General features: G+C 38.5%; 1 protein-coding gene and 1 pseudogene across 1 annotated transcript; one reads left to right on the top strand and one right to left on the bottom strand.

Moving 5' to 3' along the window:
• Positions 1–576: 576 nt before the first annotated feature.
• On the bottom strand, positions 577–2,329 carry LOC119539921 (nucleoporin Nup43-like). Its single transcript, XM_037843818.1, has one exon. It carries the CDS (start codon positions 2,327–2,329, stop codon positions 1,187–1,189), a length of 1,143 nt encoding a protein of 380 aa, XP_037699746.1. The 3' UTR covers positions 577–1,186.
• Positions 2,330–15,767: 13,438 nt separating this feature from the next.
• Positions 15,768–16,530, top strand: LOC119539029 (annotated as a pseudogene).
• The last annotated feature ends 1,938 nt before the right edge of the window (positions 16,531–18,468 follow it).

Raw genomic sequence — 18,468 nt, 5'->3', positions numbered from 1 at the left:
CCTTTACTTCTTAGGTTCTTTGAAATTCAGTTATTAGAAATCTTTAATTGAAATTATTGATCCAAATATATACACATATATTTCATTTTAAAATTTTGACCCCAAAATCTCAAACAATCAAGAAAACCCAAAACTCTGGGTTAAATGGTATAAAAGAAAGTTGAAATATTTAGTTGGAGAGAAAAGTAAAACCTTTCCAGAATTACCACTATCGTAATTACCAAGTAAATGAATGCATACTTCAATTGTGTAATAGCAACCATTTGTCACTAAGGCCTTAACAGTTCAATAGTGCATTTAACAAACTTTAGAAAGACAATGTCACGAGGTTATCACTAACATTTCTGATAAGGATAACAATGGCAAATTTTTAAAATCTCACCACCTCTTCATATGATACCTATGAAATTTTACTCAGGAAGTCGGTTCACTTAATATAAAGTTTTTTTTTAATTTTACAGCACAACATCCAGTTCAGCAGTTTTCAACTGCTTCAAAACCAAACAAAAACACAAAATTCCTTAAGAAAAAAAATGTATTTTTTTTTTATTAAAAAAAAAAAAAATTAGTGTAGGTCTAAAGCAGTTGACTGAGTTCTGTTCAAAACTACTATAATAAAGGAACTTGTCAATACATTTTCACCTTTAAAAAGTTTTGAACCTGAGTATAAATTTGTTATTTTTGCTCTACTCATTTTCTGAAAAAAATTTATCCAAATTATTAAGGAAATAAGATGTGGAAGGACTGAAGAAAATGCTTGCAATAAAGAGAATAAACATGAACACTGGTGAATGCTGCGAAGGATGGGTAGACCTACATACTGATCATAAAATTACAGGAACCAGTTGGGGGGGTGGTGGGAGGGTGGTATCTAACACAGTATGTCCTCCAACATCAAAAATGAAGGGCTGGTTCCATAGGCTATCAAAAATAGTTTGTTTGAAGGCAGGACAAGAGTTCCTTTGATTATTTTGCACATATTCAAATTCTTTACCATCAGGTATCTACTGGATTCTGCAACTATTATAGGAATGTCTAACTAACAAAAGTTGAAACTGGGCCATCAATATTAACAAGCTTACTGATGTTTCTACTGCCCACCTTACGTTTTCTAATAACAATTTTGCTCATAAGTTGAAATTCAAAAGGCTGTGTGTTTACTTGCAATCTTATAATTATGGCACTTTCATGAAAAAAGTTGTCTAGTAACATAAATTGCTTCTGCATCAGTTCCACAAACAAGACAAGGACCTAAAACATCTAAACTATTTACTGACAGAGTCCTGCTGGGAAGCAAGCTTGTGATTTCAATCCGGTCTTTGGCAGGATCAGTGCTGAGCCAGGAACTTAGTAGAGAATGGTGGACATTAGCCTGGTTACTTATGCTATGAGACAAAAAAGTACTACTTCTTCCACCTTGTTGAAAGAGTGATGATCTCTCAGGTTTGTCTGTGGAGGCATCCCAATGCCAGAGGGATCCATCCTCAGAACAAGTGAATAGATGATCTGGGTTGGACGGGTGAAAGTGAACTTCCCACATTTCAGCTTCATGAGCCTTCAGAAGAGACACTGGCATAGAACCTTGTCTGACATCCCAAATGCTCAGCATTCCATCCTGGCCACCAGTGGCTACAACATGCTGCTGGTTGGGATGTCTGTCAACACAGTGGAGTGGCACTCGGTCACCAGTCAGTGATAATATCTGAGAAGGCTCATTTCCTTGTTGTCTGAAATCCCATATTTTTAACTGTCCAATTGAATTTACTGTCAGAGTCTCAGGAGTTCGAAGGAAGGTTACAGCATGTAGCGTACTGCTATCTGCATTGTCTATTGTTCTCACAGCTTCCCTGTGATCAGCTCTGAAGAGATTTATCCTACCATCTTCACCGACTGTGACGATCTCAGGGTTGTTGCACACGACCCCAGTGCATGGGGCGCTGCTATAGGAGGGACTGCCCAGCCCAGTGTGGTGGTGCGCTGTTGTCCACTGCTGGTTGACTGACAGTGTCTGGTTATTCTGATGGTGAAGGAAAATAGTCACACATCCTGTTGATGAAGCTGCTACAATTCTTTCCTGGTCTAAAAATTGCAAATCCATTACATCACCATGGTGTCTGATATCACACAATAACTGATGGTCTCCTCCAAAACCTCCATCCGAGTCGAAGTTGCCAAAATCTCCAAAAGACCACAGTGAAACATAATTTTCCTCGTTATCCCAAGAGCCCGTCGCGAAGATCTCTGCAGTCTGCAGGCTCCCCTGGGGCATCGGCCGCCAACGAGTTTTGCTGATTTTCTGAGACACAAACTTAGCGTAAATTTCCTCCATCTCTAAAGCAGGTACAGCAAGCAGGACCCCGCGCTCTAAACCCAATCCCTCACCCTCTCATTATTCACTTTTATAATTTGGAACACTGTTTCTAATGGGTTTTTGGGAAGACCTGAGGATTAACAAAATAACACATGTGAAAGAGATCTGCAAACAATAAAGTCCTATTTATTTAATTATTTCTTCTCAAATAACAAGTAACAGCAATTTACATTAGCAGGAGAATAACATAAAGATAAGGACAAGGAACAGAAATGATATCAACTACTACTAGCATCCTTCAGATTGATGTGAGAGAAGAAAGTCAGATGGGGTGAGAATGGGAAGAGAGATGGAAGAAGGAGATGGGAAAACTGGAGGAGAAAGGAAAGTGTGGAGAAAGGAAGACAGACTGAGGAAGGGAGAGAGGGCCCATAGGAGAGAGACAGGGGTGGAGAATGCTTAGGAATACAGCTAGCAGGAAGCTTCAGAAGTTCCGTCATTTCTTCACTTCTGCTGACAACTTCCCCTGCCCTGCCATCACTGGCACACTTGGTCCAAAGTTCTGGGCTGATTACAGCTTGCTTTTCTCCAAGCCAAGGAATAAAGAGAAACTAAAGGTTATATTGAGGTCATGATATAACTGTCAACAGCCTAGGAACTGACAATGCTTTTAGGAATTGCCTACTTTTACAAAAGACCTCATAGAGTAATAATTTTACTGCAAAGACGTTTCACTTTCCAAAGTGCCTTCACATCTGTTATGTCCTTTGAGCTTCTGGTTACATGAGATGAGCATTCTTATCCTCATTTTACAGATCAGAAGAGGTAAAGTGGCTGTGGACTCTTCCTGAGGCAGGGATATCCATCTCCCAGAGGACCATCTGTGGTCATTATGATGTCACACTGGTAGAAACTTGAGGACATGAGTGGATCAGATGTTCAGGAAGTGGGTGGAAACTATCTCGAATCTTAACAAAACAACATTTTTAAATCAATGATTTTGTAACTTGTTCCTGTTTTGGGGGTACTAGGCTGAATCAGATCTGAATTTTCACAGTAATAATGAGATAATTACATAATTTAAATAGCTAATATTAAGTAAGCACTAATGACACACCAGAGAGTACACTGAGCCCCTGTCATGCATTATTTCCTCTCATCTTCACCACAACCGTATGAGGTCAACACTATTTTTTGGTTAAGTGATGTAACTAAGACTTAGAGAGCTTAAGTGATTTACCCACGGGTTTTTACTTCAGGCCCTGTCTCTGTCAGACTATTTAAAACCTCTTTGAGCCTCCCATTTATTTATCTGTGAAAAAAGACTACGAAGATGATTTAGAAAAGAATGAAGATGTAGTGTATGCATCAAAGTAAGAAAGTCTATTACACTATATCAGGGGTCACCAAACTTTTTCAGTAAGGGACCAGCTAGGAAATACTATACTTCGTAGGCTGTACGCCTCTATCGCATCTATTCAGTTCTGCCATTGTAATGCAAAAGCAGCCTTAGACAATACATAAAAGAAGGAGCATAACTGTTCTAAAAATCTTTATTTATGGACACTGAAATTTGAATTTCATATAATTTTTACATGTCACAAAATATCCTCTCTTGAGTTTTTTCCAACTATTTTAAAAAATAAAATTCATTCTTAACTTCCAAGCCACACAAAACAAGCAAAGGGCCAGATTCAGCCTGCAGGATTTTGTTTGCTGATCTCTTGCACTATGTGAAGATACCACATGTATCTATGTTTAAGAAAGGTTTTCTTATAAAACAGTTCCACCTATGAAAGAGACATGATTGATACATTATTTCTCAATGATCAGAAAGGAGTGTTTTTCAAGGAGATGAAACTGGTTCATCTATTCCCACCAATAACCACTGACCCTGCAGTGCCTTTTGCTTTTGGTGTTTGCCAAAGTGGAGCGAACTGCTGGAAGACACAAGAAATTTAGATATGCTGGGCAAGCTCCAGGAAAGAAATATCTAGGTAAAGCACTGTTGCCAGATTCACAGTTGTATTTTTTTTTTAAATAAAAACAATCAGGCATTTAATACAAATTAATAACTACTGTTTTGAGCATCTACAATTATGAGTCTAGGTGTCCTCAAAGTGGTCAGGTGCCTGGCAGCAGTGGGCAAACAGGTTTGGAGGCAGCATCAGTAGAAGCAACCACAGTGCACTGTCGTCCATGCTGTCTTCACATTCAGTCTTCCCCGTGATCTCCCAGTCATTCACACCCCAAGTTACAGTATCTGGAAAGAAAATGCATATCACCACCACCCCTGGGCCATGTGCACATGCACATGCACACAGTATTGTCAGGATGTGCCCCCAGCCAGGGTCCATTCATCTTACTGGCTTCTCTTGAACTCTTAGGCATCCTGGTGTGAGAATTTCTTTCATCTCCTGATACTCTGACCAGAGGAATTTGTTTGTGGCTACCTACTACTGTTCACATAAATATCTTTTACTTTTTCATGCCAGACTTTTTTTTTCAAATGTTGCCCTGTTGAGGCTTAAGAATAGGTTTCATTCATGGAGAGAGGGATAGAAGGGAGTGACCATCTCCAGTGTCCACTGTCTGTGGGAGGAGGCAGGCTCTCATCCAGGAAACAGAACATTTACATTTTATTGCACCACACAGGGAACTCTCACTTCCTCCTAAACCCAACCCTCTAGGGGCGGACTTTGAAGAGGAAAGATGACAGGTGAGAATGCACCCACAGCAGGTGGGAAGTTGGAGTCTCCATTTTGTTCAGGATTTGGAGAGCGGGCCAGACATTGTAAACCAGATTATAGTGCTATATATTATGCTCTTTTAAAAAAATTGCCTTATTACTCTGAACTTGAGTAAATCCTGATTTAAGTGTTCCAGCCTTGCTTCAGGGTTGCTATGGGTTTTTATGGCAAGCATGTTAAAGCCAGAGTGTTAAAGGGGGAGCGGTAAAAACAAGGGTGGGGAGCAGTGCACCACGGCCCCCCAGGCCAGCTCAATGCTGGCAGCTGTAATCAGTGAAATCCCCAAGGGGAAGAGAAGTCAATTGTTGGGAATATGCAATCCTACTTCTTCGGAGTTACTCCCTCCTGTACTGATCCTGCAAGATTAGGAGTTACAGATACACAGTCCTCACTATGTACCCTCCATGATTTCTAAATCCCCTTGCAAATAAGCATTCTTAAACAGTGGGTGTAAGACAACAGCATACAGTTTAGGCATAGTCTGAAGTCAAACTGGATTGATACCCCAGCTCTCTGTCACTTACTAGCTGTGCAATCTTAGGCAAGTTACTTCATCTCTCTGTGCTTCAAGTACCTCATCTATAAAATATTTAGAATAGTGCCTCTCTCAAATGACTTGTAAATATTTAAAAAATTAATGTGTACAAACGCTCAGCACAGTGCCAAACTCATAGTACATGCTCAACAGAAATTATATATTTTATCTTGCCAGACTTCCCTATGGTATCTTGTTAGACTTGTTCCATCAGCGTGATGAACGGGAAAAAACCTATCCTCTTCCCTGGGCCTCTGACCTCCTGGAAAATTAGTAAACTGTTGTAAAACTATAAAAACCGATGCCTAAGATCTAGCACTAGGCCAGGTACTGTGGGAGCACCAAGAGAATTTTAGAACATAGTCCTTGTCCTCTGCATGTGTCCTGGAGTCATATTGCTGGATTTAAATCTTGGCTGCACTGCTGAATAGCCTGTTGACTTTGGGCAAGTTATTTTTAACTTCTCTAGGTCTCAGTTTCCTCTTTTGCCAATCGGGATTGTAATAATAGCTACCTCATAGGGTTAATGTGAGAATTAAATAAGTAAAGTGCTTACAAAATGCTGGCATATGGTAAATGCTATCTATTAGTTTATATCACCATGAAACAGAATTTGGTTTAAGTACCAACAGGTGTTCTGCTGCAGAGGCAGAACAGAGATTCAATTCAGGGAGCCCTCTGTGGGCTGGAGCAGGGATGGGGTCTGCACAGAGGAGGCAAGACTTGAGCTGAGCCTGCAGGTTGGGAGGATTGGGACTGGCAAAAGACAAGTTTGGGACGACATTCCAGGTGGAGGAATTAGCATGACCAAAAACACTCAGAAGGAAATTGGCTGGGACATTTGTTTCTACACACAGCCTTAATAACTCCAGCATACCAGGACACTCTGAGTATTGCAATGTGTAAAAACGCAACCTAAAATTGGATTGGATGAATATTTTCTGACTTGCACAAAAGGCAAGTGGATTACTTCTCCCTACAAAATTGTTGGCTTAGATTATTGCCACTAAGCTAATGTAGTGTTGTAGTTGGAGGAATTGTAGGATCCTATTTTAACAGCAGGTGGCTCCCTTATATATGAGTAAGTAAAGTGTCATAGTTATCTATATAGGCATCATTTAAACCATTTCAGTAGTTGCCGTGTATAGTATATCACTGAGGCTGAATTTGGAAGCAATTCTCTGCATTGATTTTTGTATGTAAGATGTCCGTAAGGCACAGGAAAGCTTTTCTTCCTTCTTAGGACTTATGCTTACCTTTGAGTAGGACAATAACATTATTGTTCTTTCTGGGAATGAAATTCAGACACTTGCAGTACTCATTCCCCCCACTTCTCCCATAAAGATGGCCATTTAGCTTTAACAGTAACTCATTCATTCACTCTGTATACATCACAGTTTGGACTTCTAATTGCTCCAAAAAGGGTACAACTTTAGTAACAACACTGATAATCTACCAGAAACCTTTTCGTTTCACGATTCCTCAATATTTAGATTTCACAGACCTCAGCTTCATCTCTCTGAGTAACAGAAATAGTGATAGTATCAGTCTTTCTTTCTGCCAGGTGGACCTCCTGAAACTCCACAGTTGGTAAACTCAACTCCAGCCTGGTTAGCTTGGCCCATAGTCCCACCCCATTTCTTCATGGCAACATGAGCTTTGCTAGAGTCCTCTGTTCTAGAGTACTACTGGAGAAAGTCCAAAAATGGAGCAAATTTGGGCTATTACAGATTTGAAATAATAGGATTACAGAGCTGGTAGTTAACTTAGGGCTTCTCTGGCTCAATGTTCTCCTTGTATGGTTTCCTAAGGTGAGTAAACCAGGAGGGTTACCTAGTCTATCAATCCACTTTTGCTTCTGTATGGCAGTCTAAGTCCCTTCCCTACAAATACCCAATGGACTGCCTGTTTTACTCTCTTGACCACACCCAGAGTGTTCTTTACACAACTGACTTGGAGACAGAATTATACTGGTAGGGACTGGGGACTTGTCTAGAAATTGCATTCACATAGCAGACCACTCTTTCTACTTAGATTGTATGGGGATTTTTTTTTTTCTTTTTTGGAACTTTTTAAAATCTAGTAACCAAATACAGCACATAATTTCCCATTTTAACCACATTCAAGTATATAATTCAGTAATGTTAATTATACTCACAATATTGTGCTATTGTCACCAATGTCCATTATCCTTCCTTTTTCATCATCTCAAACAAGAACTATTCACTCATTAAACTGTAACTCTTTGTTCCTGCCTCACCCCCACCCTTTGCATCTGATACTCTATAAACCATTATCTGTCTCTATGAAGTTTGTTTCTTCTAGGAATTTCATATAAGCAAAATCATACATTTGACTTTTTATGTCTGGCTTATTTCACTCAACATGATGTCTTCAAAGTTCATCCATGTTGTTGCATGTATCTTGACTTCATTCCTTTTTTTTTTTTAAGATATATTCCATGTATAGATGTTCTTTATTTCAATGTCTGCATAAATATGAGTTAATGTGGAACAACAATAGGGTTAAAACTTATTTATTCAACAATAAAACATGGTCCAGCCCTTCAGTTTGTCTCTGAATTCAGCTGATTGTCACATTAGTAGTAGTCCTCCTTCACTAATCATTTTTACCATGCACAAAATCTAAAATCTTTGGGTAACACTTCTCATGTCTCTGGAACTCTTAAACTCTTTCCGGTTGCAATAAGGCAAGGTTTTTATCTGTTCGTTCACTCCATTGGAGGCACACTCATACCTCAATTCTCTTGTTTAACATGTAATATACAAACATAGAACTTAATGTTAACACACACACACAAAAGTATAATCTCTGTATGCTTTAATAAATTAGGTTCTAAGTTTGTTTTCATTTAAATATTATTTCTACTTATCCACAGTTATAAAAATTCCAAAGTATAAATTATTATACATCTTGATTTACAAATAAGAACAAAATGTTAAATTCTACAGCTTAGAATTTCTGAATAACATTGATAAGCATTTACTGGAAGGAATGAGAACATTTGACATTAAATATTTTCTATTTCAATCCCAATTAAGTTTTTGAAAAGTTATAAATTTGTTGACAAGCAAAGCCCACTCAATAATTTGATGTCACCACTAGAGATGAGACTATTCTGGTGGATGGAGGTTTGCATGCTAAACATACAATTGATTGAAGTGGTCATGTCTTAATTTTTTGCCTATGTTTTAAGTAAAATTAAATGTACACATGGTAAAAATTGTAAGCAGTACAGAAAGGTCTAAAACAAGTAAATGTCCTTTTTTCCATTGACCAGCAAATTTGAGGTCTTCAAAATCATTAAAACGGTCATACAAATAATTTGTGAACTGAAGTCAACCTTGGAGTCTCTTTATCTGAAAATAATGCTGAGGTCTTTAGAATTGTGTTATTTCATATATTACCTCTGTTCTAGAGGAAAGCCATGCAGCCTTCAATCTTATCCTTTAAAAAAAAAAGAAAGGAAAAGAAAAGAAAAAAGAGCAAAGCAACATTTCAACACACTACACTGCCCAGAGACAGCCTACTCCAGGCAGCACTCAAATTCCATGAATCTGGTCACAGCTTTGGGGAGAGTCTCTGGTATCATCCTTGAAATTTTACTGACATATTTACTAACAAGCCATTTTCACAAGTAAGAATAATTTCTCTCAATCAAATGAGATCATTTGGTCCCCATAATATGGAGAAGCTTAACTCTGTCAGAGACTCAGGTCGCCTGGACATTACTTAATAGAAAAATATCTTTATTTAACATTGTACAAAAAGGCATTAGCCATTGTGTTCCAAACATAAATTTAAAAACAGGTCCAGCCTTTACTAAAGAGAAAAGGGAATGCAAGACAACAAGGGACTAAGGATAGAGAAGGGAAATTCCTGCAGAGAAACTTCAACTCCAGCAATAAGTTAGGTGTTTTTCCTCCCATATACACTTGCTCTCTGGGTGAGCAGGAAAGGCTTACAGAGACACTGGCTGAAGGGGCCCAGCCCAGTCCCTCTTGAACGCCTTGAATCTTCCTGGCCAGTTGTACATCCTTCCGGACCAGAATGATGCAGCCAGCATGTGCAGAGAGGAGGTAGGTGTCATCACAGAGACGAACTAGAAATGTTTCTCCTGCCTCTTGTAGGGCCAGTAGGGCCTGGGTTTGTCAATTGAAGTCCATAACACTAGAGAATTTAACACATATTTCTCTTACCAGGAGGCTGAATGGCAGCTTCCTTATCAACAGATGTGTGCTCTTAAATCTTTCCTAGCTCCTTCAGAATAAGATGTCTCCACAGACCACAATAACAGAAGGATTGGCCTGAGGGGCATCTCACCGTGAGCTGCCAGGGTACCGCTCACTGTGGCCTCTCAGAGATATCTGGCTTGCAGCTCTGGCATCCCGAGCCCATGACCAGGCGAGGAGGGGCCCTGGTGCCAGCCCCTGCGACAGGATTCCAGCTGCCTCCCACCCCCCAGTCCCTCACCTCCACTTCCCCAATCCCACCCCCACTCCCCCAAAACCCCAACCCCACTCCTGCCCCCACTCTTGGACTTTGGGAGTGAAGGAGGGCTTCTGAGGGGATGCCCGGATGTGGCTGGCTGGGTGCAGCGGACATCCTGGTGCTCTGGGGAAGTCAGCAGGGGAGTCGGGGTTCCAGCCACCAGCTACTTCATTCCTTTTTATGACTGAGTAATATTCCATTGTATGTATATACCACATTTTATGTGCCCCAACACACCATGTTCTTTGATGCAATCTTGTGGGGCCAGTCTCATTAGTGTTGGTTAGATTTTGGAACCTATTGATTGTTTCCATGGAGAGGTGACTCAATCAACTGCGGACAACACCTTGATTGGATAAATAATGGAGGTGTTATCCCACCCATTCAGGGTGGGTCTGAATTAAATCACTGGAGCCATATAAAAAGCTCAGACAGAAGGAGCTCACTGCTTGCCACAGCCAAGAGGGACACTTTGAAGAATGCACAGGAGCTGAGAGAGAAGCTGTAGCTTACAGAGACATTTTGGAGACAGCCCTTGAAATCAGACTTTGGCTCTAGAGAACCTAAGAGAGCACAAATGCCCCAAGAGCAGCTGAGAGTGACATTTTGAAGGGGAGCTGCAGCCTAGAGAGGAATGTCCTGGGAGAAAGCTATTTTGAAACCAGAACTTTGGAGCAGACACCAGCCACGTGCCTTCCCAGCTAACAGAGGTTTTCTGGACGCCATTGGCCATCCTCCAGTGAAGGTGGACTCTATTCTATTCCTGTTGTGGATATGTTGATAGTCTCTCTTTACTCCAGTATGACACTGTCTTGATTGCTGTAGCTTTATAGTAAGTGTTGGAGTCAGGTCATGTAAGTGCTTCAATTTTGTTCTTTTCCAAAATTGTTTTGGCTATACTCAGTGTTACCTTGGGCACTTTATGGCCTTAAGACTGTACTGTGTAACCAAATAAGTCCCCTTTATAAAAGCCAATTAATTTCTGGTATTTTGCATTCTGGCACCATTAGCAAACCGGAACATTTTATTTATATGTTCATCACTTGGCGGACCCTTGGGTTGCTTCCATCTTTTTGCAGTTGTGAATAATGCCACTATGAACATCACTGTGCAAATATCTGTTCACATCCCTACTTTCAAATGTTTTGGGTTTATACCTAGTAGTGGATTGTTGATCATATGATAGTTCTATACTTAGCTTTCTGAGGAAATGCAGACTGTTTTCTAGAGTGGATGCACCATGTTACATTCCCACTAGCCATGAAAGAATGTTCCTATCTCTCCACTTCCTCTCCAACACTTGTTATTTTCTGTTTTCTTAATAGCAGTCATTCAAATGGGTGTGAAATGGTATTTTATTGTGGTTTTGATTTGCATTCCCTGATGGCTAATAATGTTGAGTATCTTTTCATGTGCTTTCTGGCCATTTGTGTATTTTCTTTGGAGAGACATCCAAGTCTTTTTACAATTGGGTTGTTTGTCTTTTTGCTGTTAAGTTGAAGGATTTCTTTATACATTCTGGATATTAAATCTTTATTGGGTATGTTGTTTCCAAATATTTCCTCCCATTGCATAGGTTATCATTTTACTTTTATGATAAAATCCTTTGAGGTGCAAAAGTTTTTAATTTTGATGAGGTCCCATTTATCTATTTAATTTCTTATGTTGTCTGTGTTTTGGGTGTAAAGTCTGAAGAACCATTGCCTAACACAAGGTCCTGAAGATGCTTCCCATTCTGGTTTGCTAAAGCTACTGTTATGCAAAATACCAGAAATGGATAGGCTTTTATAAAGAGGATTTATTAGATTATAAATATACAGTTCTAAGACCACGGAAGTGTCCATACTAAGGCATCAACAATGGCGTCCAGAACACTTCTGTCAGCTGGGAAGGCAAGTGGCCAGCATCTGCTGATTCTTTGCTCCTAGGTTGGGTTTCAAAATGACTTTCCCCAAAATGTCGCTGGCATTATGTTTCTCCTAGCTTCTTTCAGCTCTCTGCTTGGTTCTCCTGGGGCATTTCTCTCTAAGCATCCGGAAGTCCTCTCTTAGCTCCTCATGGGCAAACTCTGGCTTCATCTCTTAGCTTAACATCTCCAAACATCCTTCTGTCTGCATCTCCAAGCATCTCCAAGAGTCTAGGTCTGGGTCAGTGCTTAGCTTCTTCTGGCGCAAACTTTGGATTACGCATCTTAGCATCTCTCCAAAATGTCTCTCTTAGCTTCTCTGAGCTCCTTATCTCCATGAGCTCTCTTAAAGGACTCCAGCGATCTAATCAAGACCCATGCTGAAAGGGCAGGATCCACACCTCCATGGAAATTATCTAATCAGAAGGTCTTACTCACAGTTGGGTGAGTCATATCTTCACGGAAACATTCAATCAAAAGTTTCCACCTAACAAGATTGGATTAAAAGACCATGGCTCTGCTGGGGTCCATAACAGTTTCAAACCAGCACACTTCCATACATTTTCTTCTGGGAGTTTGATAGTTCTAGCTCTTATATTCTTTTTTGCAAATGGAGATACAATTTTCCCAGCACTATTTATTGAAGGAACTATTCTTTACCAATTGAGTGGTTATTGTCACCTTGTCAAAAATCACATTTGGCATTGTTCCAGTTTGCTAATGCTGCCATTATGCAAAATACCAGAAATGGATTGCCTTTTATAGGGTTTTATTTGGTTACAAATTTACAGTTCTAAGGCCATGAAAATGTCCAAATTAAGGCATTAACAAAAGTATACCTTGAGTGCTAACCTTGTTCCAGGCCCACTGTAAAGAGCTTTCCCTAAATTAAATGATTTAACAATCACAAGAACTACATGATTGTTAGGTACAGAGTAGAAAAATGAGACTCGTTGAGCTTAAGTAACTTTCTCAAAATCACATAGACAGTAAGCCTGTTTATTTCTATGATTTAGGTGAGTAATCACTCCACTCTATTTGTACCTTTCTATTCTAGCATATTTAACTTGTAGATTTAGATTAGTGGGTGTTATTTGAATGAATCTTTCTTTAAAAAAAAGAAGCCAGGACTCAATGATAATATATGTAGATAGTTTTTAACTGGGTGAGTGACAGTAACTCAAAAGTATAGATAATAGATTAATGTCAGCCTTGAGAGAGGTTTCCAGAGCAGTGTTTCTCAATAGCATCTGTGTATTAGAATCACCTGTGCATCATGGAAAACTACCACTGCCTGGAAAGTATATCAGACCAATTGATTCAGAACCTCTGGGAGAGGAGCTTAAGCATTAGTATTTTTCAAATTACTCAACTAATAATGGTATACAAGACATACATGGAAAACTATAAAACATTATTAAGAGAAATTAAAGAAGAACTAAGTAAATGGAAAGATATACCATGTTCATGGATTGAAGGACTCATTATAAAGATTTTAGAAAATTAATCTATAGGATAAAATTGATCTATAGATAGCAAGAAAAATTCCAGCAAGTTTTTTGTGGAAATTGATAAGCTGATTTTAAAGAGCAATGGGTCAACAATAGCCAAGACAATCTTTAAAAAGAAGAATAAAGCTAGAGAACTTTGCTCTTATCAAATTTACTAGAAAGTTGCAATAATTAATAATGTATAATATTGATGCAAAGGATGGAATAAAAGAATGAAACATACCCACACACCACACATAAGCATACTCACACAGCACACATAAACAAATACTCGATTTATGACAAAGGTGACACTGCAATGGAATGAGAAAGGATGCTTTTTTATATAAATGGTGCAGGACAAACTGGGTATCTATATGGAAAAATGAATATTGACTTCTACTTCATATCATACACCAAAATACATTCCCAATGGATTGTAGACCTAAATGTGAAAGACAAAATAATAAAACTTTTATAAGGCAACTTAGAATATCTTCATGGCCTTGGGAAAGGCAAAGTTTTCTTAAATAGAACACAAAATGTACTAACCATAAAGGGAAAGAGGACTTTATTATATTTAAATATTTTCCAATTCACTGTTACACCTGCTCCCAACTTCTAATGACTAGATTACTCAGTTCATGTTCTAGGCTTGCTTCCCTAAAATTGGTCACCCTCCACTAACTTCTCTATTTCTTTCAGACTTGGTTTTCATCACCAGTGTCCTACCTTTGATCAAAACAAATGGTTTCTTCTCACATTTTATTTTTTTCTAATCTGTTCTGCTTTCAGATTTTGAGGCAAAGAACCTTTTATTTTATCACATTAAAAACTTGTGATTTACAGGTGAATGATAAAGAATTTTAGCATATCCATACATTGGATAATAAATTAGCAATAAATTAGCAATAAGTAGGAATAAATAGTAGATGAACTGTTGATATACACAATATGGATGAATCTCAAAATAATTATGCTGTGTGAGAGAAGGTATACAAAAAAAGAGTGCATGTTCTCACACAATTCTAAAGAATGCAAACTAATCTATTGAGACAGAAAGTAGATCCATGATTATGGGGGGGGGGCAGCAAGCAGGGAGGGATGAAAGGGAAAGATTACACTGGCAAAGGAGGAAACTTTGGGGGGAAGTGATGGATATGTTCATTATCTTGATTGCGGTGATGGTTCATGAGTGTATACATATGTCAAAAAGTCACTGTAAACATTAACGTGTAGTTTGTTGTATATCATTATACCTCCACAAAGCTGTTTTAAAAACTTGTGATTTAATAAGAAGATACCATATTACATTAAATGTTAGTAAAATATTAAGTATAGTCAATGGATTAACGTTACTGAAAAAAATGCTTTTTAGTTAATTTTCTAAATTGCAATTATAAAATGAAAGATTAAAAAGCTAGGTGATGTTACTCTGAATAAACAAATAATATGTATTAAATTGAAAGGTTATAAAAGAAGATAGGCCAAATTGAGGGTTTCTTTAGAATTCTTGTACTAATAAAATAATGTAGAAATAAGAAAATAGGGTTTTTATTTGGGTTTTAAGCATAGGTAATAAATTCCTTTAAAAACACTTGATTAAATTGTGGTCAGAGCATAAAATTAGTCATTTTTGCTTAGGATTTCTGCAGCACTTTTATAATGGTAACAAAATTTATAAGTATCAATAAATTATGATCACATTTTTGGCATTTCAAGTCACTTTCTTTACTGAGTGGTCAGCAGAGCTAACCTGTTTTTAACTACATCTATCACATGAATGTACCATTATCCATTATAATCAAAGATGGAATTTGTATATGATACTAAAGAGATGGAGAAGTACCTGCTGGACATGATATTCTTTATAGAAACTGCTTGTCCAAAGTGTGTACCCCTGGGTCACCTGAACAACAGTAACCTGCAGTGTTTGTTAAAATGAAAATTCCCATACAATGAATAGCAGCAGAACTTTCTTAACCAGGAAAATATTTATTTTCTGAAAGCACCATACTTAATGGGAAAATATAAACATTTCTTTTAAAATAACAGAGCTCTATGTTGTCACTACTACTTTTCAACATTGAACTGGAAGTCCTCATCAGCACAATAAAAGATGGAAAAGGCATGAAAAGTAAATGGATAAGAAAGGAAGAAATAAAAGTTATTTTTGGTAAATGATATGAATGTATATACTTAGAAAATACATAAGAATCTATATATAAACTAGTAGAATTAATAAGAAAGGTTAGGTGGCTAAGCTGGGGAGACGGTGGCTTCAGGGGAAAGCCGGGCTTCCGGCAGTGAGGCAGCACAAAGAAGCGTTTATGACCTTTTACAGTGAGGTGAAACAGAGAAGAGAGATTCGGTTCTAACATCCAAAATCAAATTGAAAGATTGACCCGTCCTGGTTCCTCCTACTTCAATTTGAATCCATTTGAGGTTCTTCAAATAGATCCTGAAGCGACAGATGAGGAAATAAAAAAGAGGTTTCAGCAGTTTTGCAAATTGGTGCATCCTGACAAAAATCAAGATGATGCTGACAGAGCACAAAAGTCTTCTGAAGCTGTGGACAGAGCTTACAAGTTGCTACTGGATCAGGAACAAAAGAAGAGGGCCCTGGATGTAATTCAGCAGGAAAAGAATACGTGGAACACACTGTGAAAGAGGGGAAAAAGCAATTAAAGAAGGAAGGAAAACCTACAAATGTGGAAGAGGATGATCCTGAGCTGTTCAGACAGGCAGTATACAAACAGACCATGGAACTCTTTGCTGACCTGGAAATTAAAAGGAAAGAGAGAGAAGCCAAAGAGATGCATGAAAGGAAGGGACAAAGAGAAGAAGAGATTGAAGCTCAAGAAAAAGCCAAACGAGAACAGGAGTGGCAGAAAACTTTTGAGGGAAGTCGAGATGGTCGTGTGGACAGCTGGCGAAACTTCCAAGCAAACACAAAGGGGACGAAAGAGAAGAAAAATCAGACCTCCCCGAGACCACCAAAAGTAAAAATGGAGCAGCATGAGTGACCACCTGGGGTCACAGGCGCAGACCCTTCCCCCAGCTGCCTCACCTCCTGCTGTGAAGGACTCATTCTTTCCTCCCACCTCCACCCCAACATAGGTAGTATTTGCTTTTTAGTCCATTTTGTTTTCAATACAATTTAATATTGATCAGAGTAATTCTTTTGTACATTGAATGAGGGGCTCAGTTTAAAAAAAGACCTTTCCCCACCCCCTACCCCCATAGCAACCAGGACTGGAAAGTGTCGCTATTGGTGCTGCCTTCTGTTCCCAAGCCAGTAACTTAATGTTCTGTGCTTCACTGAATTGTGATGGTTAGAAACTTTGTATATACTTCGTGGAAATCATCTAATTAAATATGTTGCTTAAAATGGTGTTGCAATGACTTCAGAGACAAGCCTGGCCCACCTTAGGAAGCCCCATTCCTTCAGTTGTTTGCTTCTGGGCGAGATAGCCTTTGAAGCCCCAGATCAGACAGGGAAGGCAGTGCAGGCAGAGAGAGCAGTCACTTGATGCCCTGACACCCCGTGGTGCTTGGCATGTGCCCTCCTGTCTGACCGACCAATCAGCATGGTGTGAGGCTCTGAGCCACCCAGACCTGTTCACTTTCCAAAGAGCTAGCTGTCCTCCTCCGGTTTTCAAAAAAATACTGAAAAATTAAGGAAAAAAAAAAAAAAAAAAAAGAGATCTTGTGCATTTCACCCTATTTCACTGTTGTTCTCTATTATTATTCATAAGCTATACAACCATCAATTGCTTTTCAAGAAAAACACAACCTTCCTGTTAGTCTATTTAATATATGTAGTATATCAATTTTGAAACTGTGGAAGTCAGAGAGTCCTGGAATTAGCTGACAATCTCCTTTCCACTCAAACTTTCCTTCTCCACAAAGTAGCTTGATAACGGGGAGGGAAGCTGATTTTTCAGAATAATGATGAGAAAGAAATTGAGGAAGAATCAAGAACCGTACGAGTCACCCTTATTCCAGTTTGTCTTAGAATAAGCATAAGCTTTTTTCAGTCTCTTTTCCCATATAATTTCAGTCAAGAAGATCATGAGATCATTTCTTAATCAACTTTCTTACAGAGATTTCTTTTAGAGGTTGGTTACATAGGCACAAATATGCAGGAGCAGAAAAAGCAGATAGGTGAGTTTCCTGATATTAAAATAGCATAACTTTTTAGGTTTTTTAATCTGACCCTTAAAAATCTACTTTCTTTGTATCAACCATTTTTCAAGATAAAACGACAATAAGCAAAAGCATTAAATCTTTGTTTCCTATTTCTTTCTGTATCACATTAATCAGTTAGTGGAGAATTGAAACAGGATCTCTTAGGATCAGATTTTTACAACATAAATCAGGGAGAAAATTGAGACTTTACTGCAGAGACACAAGCATAAGGTCCTGTTCTTTTATATATTACAAAAGAAATCAAAATTACAAGAACACAAAATGAAAAATAAATTAAATCAGTGAACTCTAATAATCATATCCAAGCTTCTAAAAAAAGGGATGGGATGCAATAGTGGTCTTTCCTTCTTAAAATTATTTCTCCCTCAAACCAGATACAATTTCATGCACATGGTCCTAATCAGGAAAACAAGATCCATAGCGTAAAAACCTTCACTTCTCTCTATTCCCACTATTCCAGCATTAATTAAAGCAACTATCCTTTTTTTTTCTGTATGATGGCAACAGTGCATTGAGCTTCCTGCCTCCAGTCTTGTACTTCTCCAATCTTTGCCTATACTAAAATGATCTTTCAAAAATATAAATCTGGTCACATTCCTGTGCTTAAAACATTGTGAAGGCTTCTCAGTGGTCTTGAAGTAAAGTCCAGACTACTTGGCACAGCATTCAAGGTCCCTGATGATCCAAAATCAGCTCACCCATCCAAACTCAATTCTCACAACTACCTCCTTTCTCACCCTAGACTATGTTCT

The sequence above is a fragment of the Choloepus didactylus genome, chromosome 7 (genome assembly GCF_015220235.1).
Source record: "Choloepus didactylus isolate mChoDid1 chromosome 7, mChoDid1.pri, whole genome shotgun sequence".
Classification (NCBI taxonomy): domain Eukaryota; kingdom Metazoa; phylum Chordata; class Mammalia; order Pilosa; family Megalonychidae; genus Choloepus; species Choloepus didactylus.
The sequence above is the reverse complement of the archived record's forward strand: the minus strand, read 5'-3'. Positions and strand labels throughout refer to the sequence as shown.

What these genes read in the sequence shown, in the direction of transcription:
- LOC119539921 (XM_037843818.1), bottom strand. Translation starts at nt 2,329, where the DNA reads ATGGAGGAAATTTACGCTAAGTTTGTGTCTCAGAAAATCAGCAAAACT.